The 13,882-nt window shown below is 50.7% G+C and overlaps 1 protein-coding gene across 1 annotated transcript in view; it reads left to right on the top strand.

Annotated features, from left to right (window-relative positions):
• Positions 1-13,882, top strand: part of LOC141172977 (uncharacterized) — a 76,323-nt gene that overhangs the window by 24,370 nt on the left and 38,071 nt on the right. Inside the window, exon 3 of the mRNA XM_073657588.1 lies at positions 5,677-5,823. Within this exon, the coding sequence (XP_073513689.1) occupies positions 5,677-5,823 (147 nt within the window). The remainder of the gene's footprint in view (positions 1-5,676; positions 5,824-13,882) is intronic.

Raw genomic sequence — 13,882 nt, 5'->3', positions numbered from 1 at the left:
CTGCGGTTTTGCTCTGCCCCGCTTGTCCACCGCACATGCGGTTTCGCTCTGCTCTGCTTGTCCACCGCATCTGTGGTTTCACTTTGCTCTGCTTGTCCACCGCATCTGCGGTTTCGCTCTGCTCTGCTTGTTCACTGCACCTGCGGTTTCGCTTCGCCCTGCTCTGCTTGTTCACCGTACCTGCGGTTTCGCTCTTCTCTGCTTGTTCTCCGCACCTGTGGTTTCGCTCTGCTTGTTCACTGCACCTGCGGTTTTGCTCTGCTCTGTTTGTTCACCGCACCTGCGGTTTCGTTCTGCTCTGCTTGTTCACCACACCTGCAGTTTCGCTCTTCTTGTTCACCGCACCTGCCGTTTCGCTCTGCTCTGCTTGCTCACTGCACCTGCGGTTTCGCTCTGCTCTGCTTCTTCACCGCACCTGCGGTTTCACTCTGCTCTGCTTGTCCACGGCATCTGCGGTTTTGCTCTGCTCTGCTTATTCACTGCACCTGCGGTTTCGCATCGCCCTGCTCTGCTTGTTCACTGCACCTGCGGTTTCGCTCTGCCCTGCTTGTTCACCGCACCTGCGGTTTCGCTCTGCTCTGCTTGTTCACCGCACCTGCGGTTTTGCTCTGCTCTGTTTGTTCATCGCACCAGCGGTTTCGCTCTGCTCTGCTTGTTCACCGCACCTGCGGTTTCACTCTGCTCTGCTTGTTCACCGCACCTGTGGTTTCGCTCTGCTCTGCTTGTTCACCGCACCTGCGGTTTCGCTCTGCTCTGCTTGTTCACCGCACCTGCGGTTTTGCTCTGCTCTGCTTGTTCACCACACCTGCGGTTTCTCTCCGCTCTGTTTGTCCACCGCACCTGCAGTTTCGCTCTGCTCTGTTTGTTCACCGCAGCTGCGGTTTCACTCTGCTCTGCCCCGCTTGTCCTCCGCGCCTGCGGTTCTGTTCTGCTAGTCCACCGCACCTGCGGCTCTGTTCCTGTAACCCAGTCTGTACTGGTACCTATCCAGCCTGCGTTCATACCTGCCAGTATCTGCCTGTCTGCATACCAGCCGTGCCTGCCAGTACCCGCCTATCTGCATACCAGCCGTGCCTGCCTGTACCCACCTGTCTGCATACCAGCCGTGCCTGCCAGTACCACCTGTCTGCATTCCAGCTGTGCCTGACAGAACCCACCTGTCTGCATACCAGCTGTGACTGCCCATTCCTGCATTCCCCGGTGTGGGTCAACAGCTGTGACCGGGATCTGTCCTGGAGTAGCACCTGGTCCCTCTGCTCGGTTCCTACCTGGTTCACGGAGTCAACTGAGCCGCCGTGCAACCTTGGTCGGACCGAGTTGATACTTAGTCACGCCCCTCCAGGCACTCCTCGGTTCATGGTCCAGTGGGATCACTAACCAGGCTCATGCTAGTCAGTCCGGGCTTGAGCGTAACAGTTTGCTCAGGCCATGGTCCCCGTTGAGCCCCACGGCCCTTCGCTCTCGGAGACATTTGAATCCTTGTCTGGCGAATACATGCACCAAGGAAAATTTTTTTCTCAAGCTGAAATCCAGGCGATTTACGCACTAGCCCAAATGGAACTATCAGCACTCGTCCCTGTGGATCCACCAGGGTACTATGGGGATCCAAAACAAAGTCGTGCATTTATGGAGCAATGTATGCTGCATTACAAATTCCATGCTCACTATTTTCCCACTGATCGGGTTAAAGTAGCATTTCTGATATCCTACCTAGCGGGGGATGCCTTGAATTGGATCACCTCCCAATGGGAAGCATGGGATCCTATCGTCTCTGACATGCAGGCCTTCCTGGTCGCCTTTCTAATGGTCTTCGATGACCCTATCCCTGAAGCTTCTGCTAAAGCTTCCCTTCCCAATATCCTGGAGCAGTCCCAATGGGTGATGCGTGTAGGTAGCCCACCAGTTCCCCAGCCAGAAGAGGCTGCTGCCCACACAGAATCCACACAGGATGACAATGCTCCACAGAATACTTCTCTTCCCAACCTCAAGAGGCAGTCCAGACGTGCAAGGCGTAGAGGTAAACCATCACGCCAGGTTCTGTCCTCCCAAAGACATCCTGTTCCCCAGCCTGTAGAGGCAGCTACCCGCACAGAATCTATGAAGGTTGACCATGTTCATAAGGCAAAGCAGAAGCCGGTACTCAGTCACAAAATCGGATTGCGGTCCCGCTGCGGTGGCTTGGGACACCCTGATGGTCTTTGTCCAGCGAAGGTTGGAGAATCCCAAGATATTAGGCCTGTAGGAGAGGCTGCCCTTAGCATTAGTGTTTCCTCTCCACAGATGACCATGACTGTCTCCGTGGCAAGTGAAGACCTCTGATTAACCGGAAGTTTCGGGGATAAAGCCTTGAAGAGTCGGTGTCTGATTCCTGTTCGACAACTCCAGAATCCGGTTTGGGCATTGTCAGCGGAAGGACGAGCCCTACTCAGAAACAGTCAAAATATGTCTGTACAAATTAAACTACAGATTGGAGCATTACACATGAAGAAGTTCACATTCCAGGTGCTGTCTGGTTTACCCACAGTTCGTCCAGAGCCGAGAGATATAGTGCCCGCTCAGGTCTGGAGATCCTGCATGGTGTTTCCTGGGGGACTGCTGAGGTACAAGGGGTGTCCAGTCCCCATATCTTCAGGACAGTCAGCAGTGTCTTCTTCTTCATCACCAGATCTGCTAGTCGCTGAATAGGTGTGCACTGAAGTCTCCGAAGGAAGGGAAGCCGAGGCATTGTCCCCACTCAGTCTCAACGATTGTACCAATGATCTGGCTTCAGGTACCACCCCGCCTCGCAGACGTGTCATCTCAGAAACCAGAGTGAAGTTGGTCCCTAAGCAAGGATCCTCCATCTCTAATAAATCTGGCAATAAGTCCATCAAGGAGGTGGCTACCTCCAAGACTCTGCACCCCTCCAACCAGGCAGAGGATGTCCAGTTGTCTCCTGAATCCTCCGGGATGCTACCTGATAACAAATGGAGAGAGACTTTTCTGCACCCTGTACCTGGTACTTCGCCCACTTCATCCAGTAATCTTGGAAAAGTGTACTTCAAGGCGGTGGTTACCCACGAGTCTCTGCACCCCTCCAACCAGGTGGAGGATCTCCAGTTGTCCCGTGAATCCTTTGGGGTGCTACGCGATATTAACAAATGGAGAGAGATTTTCCTGTGTCCTGTTCCTGGTACTTCACTCACTTCATCTGTTGCTGAGGATGACTCGATGGGAGGAATCATCCTAGTCACCAAGATGGTGAGACCAGTTTCGTTCCCTCTAGTGGACAGAAGAGGTAATCTTCTTGAAGAGAAGGATCGGCCTCCAAATTCTCTGCAGAAAATCCTTGCAGGCTTGAAGAAGAGGGGGCGTAAAGGGGGGGGGGGTACTGTAACATCCCTGGTGGCGTGCTGGCATGGCTTACCACCTACCACCATGCAAGACCGCCATCTTACCTATCAGTCCAGGCTGCACACTTTGCTCCAGTACCTGCTGTGTGTGTCTCTTGTCTGATTGCTTAGGGCGGCAGCGCGGTTACTGCTTGATTCTTTTAGTTACTGTGTGCGCACTCCTAATGCCTCCCGAGCCTATTGCAGTGAGTCACTGGATACTTAAATCCCCTCCACCCAGTTGGAGGGGCCTGAGCAAAACTTTCTTACAGTGTGTTGTGTGCAACTGAGTTGCAGGGTCCTGTCCTGTTTCTTGCCTGTTTCTGCCAACCTGGGGGCTGTATACCCAGGCCTGTTAACTGTATCTGTGACTTCTAGTCTGTTCTGCCACCCTGGGGGCTGTATTCCCAGGCCTGTTACCTGTATCTGTGACTTCTAGTCTATTTCCGCCTCCCTGGAGGCTGAGTTCCCAGGTTCCTGTATCTGGTTCCTGGTTCAGTTCCTGTCTGAACTGTGTCCTAGCCAGTTACCTGTTTTGTCTCTATGTCCGAACCTTCCCTTTTACTGCAGTGTCTGAATCTGCACCTAACTCCAACTCGTTGTCTCTGTACTTCTGTTTGTGAGTTTTGTGTCCATTCGCTACTTCATAGTAAGTACCTTGTGTGTATCTGGATCTGCTTGTCCCGTTTCCCTGTCTACATATCTACCTCCTGTATTCTAACTATCTTCCTGTATTTTCCAGTCTGTTCCATGTGAACAGAGCCCTGTCCTGTCAGCCTGCACCTTCTGCTCTGTTCTGCTCTGCTTGTCCACCGCATCTGCGGTTTCGCTCTGCTCTGCTATTCCACCGCATCTGCGGTTTCGCTCTGCTCTGCTTGTCCACGGCATCTGCAATTTCGCTCTGCTCTGCTTGTTCACTGCACCTGCGGTTTCGCTCTGCTCTGCTTGTTAAGTATACCTGCGGTTTCGATCTGCTCTGCTTGTTCACCGCACCTGCGGTTTTGTTCTGCTCTGCTTGTTCACCGCACCTGCAGTTTTGCTCTGCTCTGCTTTTTCACCCCACCTGCGGTTTCGCTATGCTCTGCTTGTCCACCGCATCTGCGGTTTCGCTACGCTCTGCTTGTCCACCGCACCTGCAGTTTCGCTCTACTCTGTTTGTTCATTGAATCTGCGGTTTTGCTCTGCTCTGCTTGTCCATTGCACCTGTGGTTTCGCTCTGCTCGGCCCCGCTTGTCCACCGCACCCGCGGCTCTGTTCCTGTATCCTAGTCTGTACTGGTCCCTATCCAGCCTGCGTTCATACCTGCCAGTATCTGCCTGTCTACATACCAGCCGTGCCTGCCAGTACCTGCCTGTCTGCATACCAGCCGTGCCTGCCAGTACCCACCTATCTGCATACCAGCTGTGCCTGCCCGTTCCTGCATTCCTCGGTGTGGGTCAACAGCCATGACCAGGGTCTGTCCTGGAGTAGCACCTGGTCCCTCTGCTCCGTTCCTCCCTGGTTCACAGAGTCGACTAAGCCACTGTGCGACTTTGGTCGGACCGAGTTAATACTTAGTCATGCCCCTCCAGGCACTCCTCAGTTCATGGTCCAGTGGGATCAATAACCATGCTCATGCCAGTCAGGCCGGGCATGAGCGTAACATGGTGGTGGTTCTGGTGCTGTATTTCTGTACTGATGATTGTTCTAATGATGTAGACATGTACTGACTGTGGTTCTGATGATCTATTCATGTACTGATGGTGGTTAGGGTGATGTATTCATGTGCTGACAGTGGATTTGGTTTTATATTCTTGTACTGATGGTGGTTCTGGTGATGTATTCATGTGCTGACAGTGGATTTGGTTTTATACTCATGTACTGATGGTGGTTCTGGTGATGTATTTATGTGTTGATAAAGGTTCCGGTAATGTAGTAACTGACTGTCAGGTCAGTTTTACAATGTATTAAACATGGTAAATAAAAAAAAATATAAAAAAATTGTGGAATTGCCCTTTTTATGTTATTTCACCACAATTGGATTTTTTTCCCGTCTTTCAGTACACTATATGATAAAATCAATGGTGTCATTCAAAAGTATATCTCGACCCACAAAAAACAAGCCCTATATTGATGAAAAAAATTAAAAAGTTATGGCTCTTGGAAGAAGAAAGTGCAAAAAACAAAAATCGCAAGGTCATGAAGAGTTTAAAAGCAGTTGTCTTGATAAGAAAACTCTGTAATGGGATATTCATATCATTATTATCTCTATATTGTATTTTTTTACATTCTTTGAGAAAGCAATCCCCTTTATGCCCCTTTTCAGAGGAGGAAAGTCATTTAGCAATCATGAGACAATGTCAAGATAAATTGGAATGCAACATCAAAGGAAATCTTCTTACAACACAAATGAAATTGCGGACTGACACTACATGTTGTTCAACCGACAACTGTGCTCCTCCTATTCCTCAATGTAAGTCAGAAACTTTATTTTTAAGGTACCGCACTGCTCGCATATGCAAATACATGACCATCTTCACGCACTATAGACAAGGGGATGGGGGACAGAGGGAACTACCTGGAAGGACCAGAAGTTGTTGTAGGGAAGTGACTAGGAAACTTACTGCATCGTGTCTTGAATCTTCCAGGCAATAATCCAAAACTGCTGTGAAACAGGGATAGTGGACACAGGAGAGAAATTGTAGGCATTTTTAAGAACTGGAGGAATCCTGGAAAAGAATTTGAATAGTAGATTTGGCTATATTAACAACTGGGTAGATTTGAAACATCTGAACAGTAAATTTGCTAAGTTTCATCAGGAACATATGGCATTGTGGATGCATAAGACATCAATAAAACACCAAAATCGTCAGCTAGATGTGGGAAAATACATGAATCCTGCTTATCCAGAGTGCTATCCTTATAGCAGGATCTAATTCACAAAAATTGGCATCAATGGTGCATTGCTGTTTAGCAGAAGGCTAGAAGTAGGTCCTAGAGCTTGACAAGACTAGGAAATATCACAGGTAGGAACTGTTCAAGCCCCGCTTAGCTTCTGTTCACCAGGCCTCATATACCAGTAAGGGCAGTAATGCCCTGATGGCAGCCCTGACTGGCCCTCTTCTAACTTTGTCCACCATTGTATATGCTTGTATATGATATCATCACTGGTGAGATGCATGATCTCGAAGGAAGCCAAAGGTAGTCACCAGGATAACAGTTCAGAAAACAGATGTCGTATACAAAGACAAGGTAAGAGCATTGTCAGGAATTAACAGAAGTCACATAGTACTACAACTATTTGAAATGACTTAGGACAAAATAAGTAGTATCATTGTGTAAAACGTCTAGAAAATGTACATGGGTCCGAGATGCCAATCGAAGGCCATATAAAATATAGTTCTTCCAAGTACTCTAGAGCAAGAGATTCTCCTTGGACTTGACATTGAATTGCAAAATTTAAAAAAAAAGGCTATGCTAAAGCTTTCTTCACATGTTGAGGTAAAAACATGATATATTATTATACTCATCGGATTATTTTGATATACCAGCCTTATGCTATATGATCTATGTTGCTTATGTCCCACTGTGACCATATGCGTGACTATATGTGTATACTCTGTAACATATCTTGCCACACTGGTAATTTAATTAGTGTCTCTATACTATCCGTATTATGTCATTTCTTTCTCTACTATGTACGCTTTTAAATTTGATGGAATAAAAATTTATATATTTTTTACGCCAATTAACTCGTTTTTCTCCTATGTATCTATGTGTTTCATGAGTTGGCTTAGGTTGGCAAATCTGGGATATGTTTCTCCCCGGATATGCCAACTTTACCCCCATAGGGTCGATTTAGTTGCATGAGGTAAAAACATGTAGTTTTTGTTTTAAAAAGTATAAAAAAAATTAAACATGAAAACCTTATGAACAACTTAAAAACAAAGAAGAGTAAAAAAAAAATGTGGGAGCCAAAGCCCATGTGAAACTGTCTCACTTAAATTTGATCACAGTAAGTGAAAGCAAATAACACTCAAAGTTCTTAGGTGCGCTCCTGGCACAAATAGGCCAAACGTATCTATATCATTTACCCTCTTTTGGCATATGCTGGGCCCGGTGCATTGGCATTTTCTTCAACATATTTATTAGCATAATGTTATGAACCTTTTTACACACTCACATGGCTAATGGTACAAGAAAAGGACATACAAAGAGAGACGCTGTACCTGCACCCAACTGGTCCATGTACAAATTAGGAAGGCCCCTAACCACACAACTAGAAAACACCTCTTTGGACCTGGCTCCCTAAAAGGCTGTTGAGGTTTTTCTCAGTACTCCTGAGGAATAAGAGAAGAGACCACAGCACAAATCCTTGAAAGGGAAAGGAGCACGTGCAGGGAGACACCAGAAACCAGAATAAGAAACTAAACACGTTCACGCAGGATAGACAGGGAAAAATACAGAGAACCAAAAAATAAATAGACAAAGTGAAAAACCTCCCAGACCTCCAAACATAAAGAAATGGGTGCTTGGTAGAAGGACTCACAGACAGCAGGAAAAGAAACGGGGGTTAATCAAGCAAGATAATCCCTAGCTGATGAGCTTGAACTCCTTACACCATCTTAATAGAAGTATAGCCAGCAAAGAAAGTCAGTGAAAAGTGATTTTTATAAAGCCCATCCCAAAATGTGATAGGACAGAAACAAAAGAGAAAATGGAAAACACCTGAAGTGAAGCAAATCAAAAAAAAGGAAAGCAAGGACAAAAGAACCATCAGCATTTGGACAGAGACTAATCAGGCTGTGGCTCAACAGAGAGGGAAATAGATCACACAGAATAAGGTCACCGAATTAAATCCCGAAACTGAGCCATGACATGTAACTGATTATGCAGAGACAAACAGTTTTTAAATAAGTGTCCTATCGGTGACATATAGCATTGTATGCTCAATCCTCAAATAAAATGTGATTAAGGTCTCAATAATCCATGTGTTTAGACTGTTCTACACAATATTATGTGGCACCCCAGGGGTCTGGTTTTCCACAGTAATGTAATGTTATGTCTGAGAGCAGGTGGGAGGTCCTTTGGTCAGGGATCCTGTGCATGCCACACCTCCTGCCCAGTCTTGGGAGGGGAAGAACTTCCCCTGTATAAACCCGGGGCTGAGGCAGGGTGAGTCAGACAAGTGGAGTAGAGACAAGAAGCAGCATAGGAAACAGCAGAGTTACAAGGAGTCAGGGGCTGGCAGCCGCAGAGCTCGCCCTGACTAAGAAGACTTCTTTCCGGACCCGGAGTCCGAGGCTGTGGGGACTAACTCCTACCCAGCAGCAGAATCCGTCAGGCAGGGGATTTCAGGTCCTCTGGCCCAGAAGCCCGAAGGCACGGTCACACGCGTGGGACCAGCACCGCCATCGTGGAGCGGAAGCCATTAGAAGGCCCCGAGTCACCGGCCATACGGGTGAGCACCACACGGTACACTCAGGGACGTGGGCTACTTACATCAGCTTCTAGCAAGGTAGCCAGAAGAGTACAGTCAGTTTGGGAGGCCTACAACTACGCCTGGCCAGGGGAGATCCCATCTGCTCAAGGACTGACCAGGCCCCGTTCGCTAGCAAGTACTCCGGGAGGGTCTATCATTGTCACCAGTAAAGACCCTGAACTACACCGTACCGTCTCTGAGTGGTTCCTGCTACCCCCATCATCCACGTCGGCTGCCCTGAGACCATACCCCTCCCGTTGGGGGTTATACTATCACGCTGCATAATCCTACCATCGGCCTCAGCGGTCTGCCCCGCAGCAGCAGCTCCCTGGCTGCACTCAACGGGTGGCGTAGTCATCAACTATTTACTACTAGTAGACTGCCGTCCAGTTTGACTCCCTGGACACGGACCGGGTCACCGCCACGAGACTACAACCCTCCACGGATCCGGCTCCGGGTAAGCTCCCGCGTGCGCACCGCAGCGCGACACAGGCCCAGGGGCGCGTCAACTTTGGCGTAGTCGGCAGGATTTCGTGCCCGCAACCACCGGGTACTGCGTGCCTGAAAAGCAAAGACTGTTCAAACTTACCAGTGGTGAAGATTCCCGCTATCCGTGGAGGTTTCCCGCCATCCGGCGCCATCTTCTACCTTCTTCCCGCCATCCGCAAAGTTTTCCCGCCATCCGGCGCCATCTTCGACCTTCTTCCCGCCATCCGTGGAGTTTTCCCGCCATTGGACGCCATCTTGAGGACGCCGCGCGGGAAGAAGAGGGGCGTGGACTCCGAAAGCGCGCGAGAACTGAAGCCCCGCCTCACGTCCGGACGTTGCGTAAGGTCCTGGAAGGAGCCCAGCAGACGCCGACGTCACAGGAGCGCGACGGAAGGTCCTCAACCCTGACGATCCACTGCGGAGCCGCGGCCTACGGAAGAGGATCATCGCAAGGTAGGCCACGGTCCACTAGGGGGGAGGAAGATGTCGGATACGGAGGAGAGCTTCACTGCCTCAACCCCCGCCAGCGCTACCGCTGCTGCAGTTATGCCCTTCACCATGCCCTATATCCCGGGAGCAGCTTGGCTACCCCAGTACTCAGGGGAGTCACATACCCTGCATGACTTTAGAGAAAAGCTGGATAGCCTCTTCCAGGTGTACCCCCTCACAGAAGAGCAAAAAGTGAGCATCCTGGTGGCCCAACTAACAGGGGCAGCCAAAAGGGAAGTAAAATCCTGGCCACCTGGGAGGAAGACTGTCGCAGGGATACTAACCCGGCTGAAGGACACCTTTGATACCCGCACCTCAGCCGAGATTAAGCTTAGATTCTACGGGTGCAAGCAGCGAGCGCATGAGAGTATAAGGGACTATGCACTAAACCTACAAGAGGCCCTGAGGGCCATAAAGCAGACCGACCCTGATGGGGTGGGAAACGAGGACAGGCTGTTGACTGAACAATTTATAGAGGGTTTATATTGCAATGCCCACCGAACCCAGTTGCGGGCAATGGCCTTACAGGATCCCCATCTGGACTTTGCACAGTTCAAGGACAGAGCCATCCGGGTGCTCCGAGAACCGGCACCAGGTGGCGTTGTGACCCACAGACGCCCCACTACCACTTACTACCAGGAGGCGGCGCCCTTGTCAGCAGGGCCTGTGGGAGCTGATGCGCAGGCTTTGGACAATGACCCGGCTCCAGACCTACACCATCAGGTCCAAGAGCTAGCTAAGAGCGTTGCTGCGCTAACCCGAACTGTGCAGTCTTTACAGGTTTCCACCCCAGCGAAGATCCAGCTGGCATCCGGACCGGAGGACATCCCGTGGCGTCGACCAAGGAGGACCCCACCGGCCAGAGGAAGACCCAGTGACCGATACAGTGAGGACGGACGACCCATCTGCCGCCGCTGCAATCAACCCGGACATATGGCAAGGTACTGTTCTTTAAACGGGCACAACCTGGGGTAGAGGGCCAACCCCCAGGAAAAAGATCACCAGGCCCATCGAACTGGCGCGACAGATATGTGGGAGGACGTCCAGTCTTGCCTGTGGTACTGGATGGCATTCCCATGAGTGCCCTACTGGACACCGGGTCACAGGTCACCACCATCCCGTACGTGCTCTTCAAGCAGTACTGGAATGACTCGGATATTACCCGCTACCCCGACGACGACTTGAGTATCATCGCCAGCAATGGTCAGCCCGTGCCACAGATCTGATTTAAAGAGGTGACCATCAAAATTGGTAGAGTCGAACTGGCCGCACAGGGACTGATCATTGTAGATATTGATAAACATGAGAGTCACCCAAAAATAACTCTAGGAACTAATGTAATTGAAAATTGTCTTGCAGAGGTGATTTTCCTTTTACAGCAGGTTGCCAAGAATGCCAGCTCCGGCGAGCAGCGGGTGCTCCAGAAAGAGATCCGGGCACTGATGCAACGGCAACAAGTGGAACTCTCCGGCGGTGAGATTGGTAGCGTAAGAATGTGTGACCCTTTTCCTATTGCCATGCCCCCAAAAAGTGAAATGATGATTTGGTGCCGGGCAGCTATTGGTCTGAGAGGTAGAGATTACCAGGCAATGGTAGAACCAGTTTACTCAGACAGTAGGCCCACCATTTTGACAGCACGGGGGGTCGTCAATGTACGCCATGGGAGGGTGCCCGTTCGCATAATAAATATCGGGGAGAGGGAAGTGTACCTGCCCCGGTATGCCACGCTAGCCAAATTATATATCACTAATCAAAATTCTATACAATCTGTGGAACCCTTGCCTCCATCTCACCCGGAGGAAGGTAACGGCTCTAAGAAAGACATGGAGGACTGGTGTCAGCAACTACATCTGGGTACTGACTCCACTCCCTCACATCAGAAACAAGGAGTCTATCGGGTGGTTCAAGAGTATGAGAGAGTGTTTAGTAAACACCCGTTAGACTTCGGGCGAGTCAAGGGGGTAGAACATCGCATCCCCACGGGAGATCATCCTCCCATAAAAGAGAGGTATCGACCCGTACCCCCTGCACATTACCAACACGCCAAGGGGATGCTTAGAGACATGAAGGAGGCTGGGGTAATCCGGGATAGTTGTAGCCCCTGGGCAGCCCCATTAGTTTTAGTCAAAAAGAAAGACAACACCATGAGGATGTGTGTAGATTACCGGAAAATCAACCGTATCACACACAAGGATGCGTACCCCTTACCAAGGATAGAGGAGTCATTGGCTGCTTTAAGATCTGCTAACTTCTTCTCTACCTTGGATCTCACTAGCGGGTACTGGCAGGTTCCTGTAGCAGAGGCGGACCGGGAGAAGACCGCATTCACCACCCCGATGGGACTTAGCGAGTTCACCTGCATGCCGTTCGGACTCTGCAACGCACCAGGAACCTTCCAACGCCTAATGGAGTGTTGTCTGGGCCACAGAAACTTCGAGACGGTCCTGTTGTACCTGGACGATGTCATCGTATATTCCAAGACGTATGAGGACCACCTGAAACACCTGGCGGAAGTGTTCGAGGCTCTGGCGAGTTACGGCCTAAAGGTGAAACCCTCCAAGTGTCACCTCCTGAAACCAAAGGTGCAGTACCTGGGACACGTAGTGAGCGCTGACGGAGTGGCTCCCGACCCTGATAAAATCACCGCAATTAAGGAATGGCCAAGCCCCTCCAGCGTAAAAGAAGTGCGGCAGTTCCTCGGGTTGGTAGGCTACTACCGAAGGTTTATTCCCGGTTTCACCAAAAAGGCAGCACCTATGCAGGACCTCCTGATAGGCCAGTCCCGGAAGGCCAAGAACCAGAAGCCGCCCTTCAAATGGGAAGAGCTGGAAGAAGAGTCCTTCCGCCAGCTGAAGATGGCCCTCACGGGGGACGAAATCCTGGCGTACCCGGATTATAGCCAGCCCTTTATCCTCTACACCGACGCCAGTAACATCGGGCTAGGAGCCGTACTGTCCCAGATCCAGCAGGGGAAGGAACGAGTAATCGCCTACGCCAGCCGAAAACTGCGACCCACCGAAAGGAACCCCGAGAATTACAGCTCATTTAAGTTAGAGTTCCTGGCCGTAGTATGGGCAATCACTGAGCGCTTTAAGCATTACCTCGCTTCTTCCCGGTTCACCGTGTACACGGATAACAACCCGCTGACACACCTGGACACGGCAAGACTCGGTGCCCTGGAGCAGAGGTGGATGGCCCGTCTGTCCAACTACGAGTTCACAATTAAATACCGGGCAGGACGCTCCAATACCAACGCGGACGCCCTGTCCAGGATGCCCAACCTGCCGGACGGAGGAGAAGATCCGGAGGGACTGGAAGAAGTTGAACTCCCTGCGTTCCACCGTCATGGGACTATTCAGTATTCCCACCGGGTAAGGAGTAAGCAGGCTGCTACGTTGAACCCCTTACCCCACTACAACTGGGCGGAAACGCAAGACAGCGACCCTGCCGTCCGACTGGTGAAGGAGATGCTGACTCGGCCGGAGGCTCGCCTTGAACCAGACGCTCCGGAGGAAGCCAAACAACTATGGGCAGAGAAGAGTCGACTGTTCCTTTACAAAGGGAAGTTGTGCCGCAGAATGGTTAACTCCCGGACGCATGAATTACTCTGGCAAGTAGTGGTGCCACGAAGAGACGCAGCCATGGTGATGGAGGCATACCACGACGGAGCTGGACACTTTGGGTGGAAAAAGCTGGAGTTCCTGCTGCGCGAGCGGTTCCACTGGGTAGGCATGAGGGGAACCATCGAGAAGTGGTGCAGAGATTGTGGCCCGTGCAACCTGAGAAGGAAGGACCGAGCCAGCCAGAAGACTCCCCTGCAGTCCATCGTCACCCGGCAACCGTTGGAACTGGTAGCCTTGGATCATGTAAAACTGACCCCAAGCAGAAGTGGCTACGTCTACGCGTTAACCATCGTGGATCATTACTCCCGGTTCTTGGTTGTCGTCCCCGTCAAGGACTTAACGGCTCAAACAGCAGCTAGAGCCTTCCAGCAGCACTTCTGCCGTCCACACGGGTACCCGGACCAAGTGCTGACGGACCAGGGACCTGCCTTTGAAGCGGAGGTCTTTCA

This window comes from Phyllobates terribilis, unplaced genomic scaffold, assembly GCF_046119375.1.
Source record: "Phyllobates terribilis strain yellow unplaced genomic scaffold, ASM4611937v1 Scaffold_12__6_contigs__length_324123572, whole genome shotgun sequence".
NCBI lineage: Eukaryota > Metazoa > Chordata > Amphibia > Anura > Dendrobatidae > Phyllobates > Phyllobates terribilis.
Note: the sequence above shows the minus strand (reverse complement) of the source record. Positions and strands in the feature narration are given on the sequence as shown.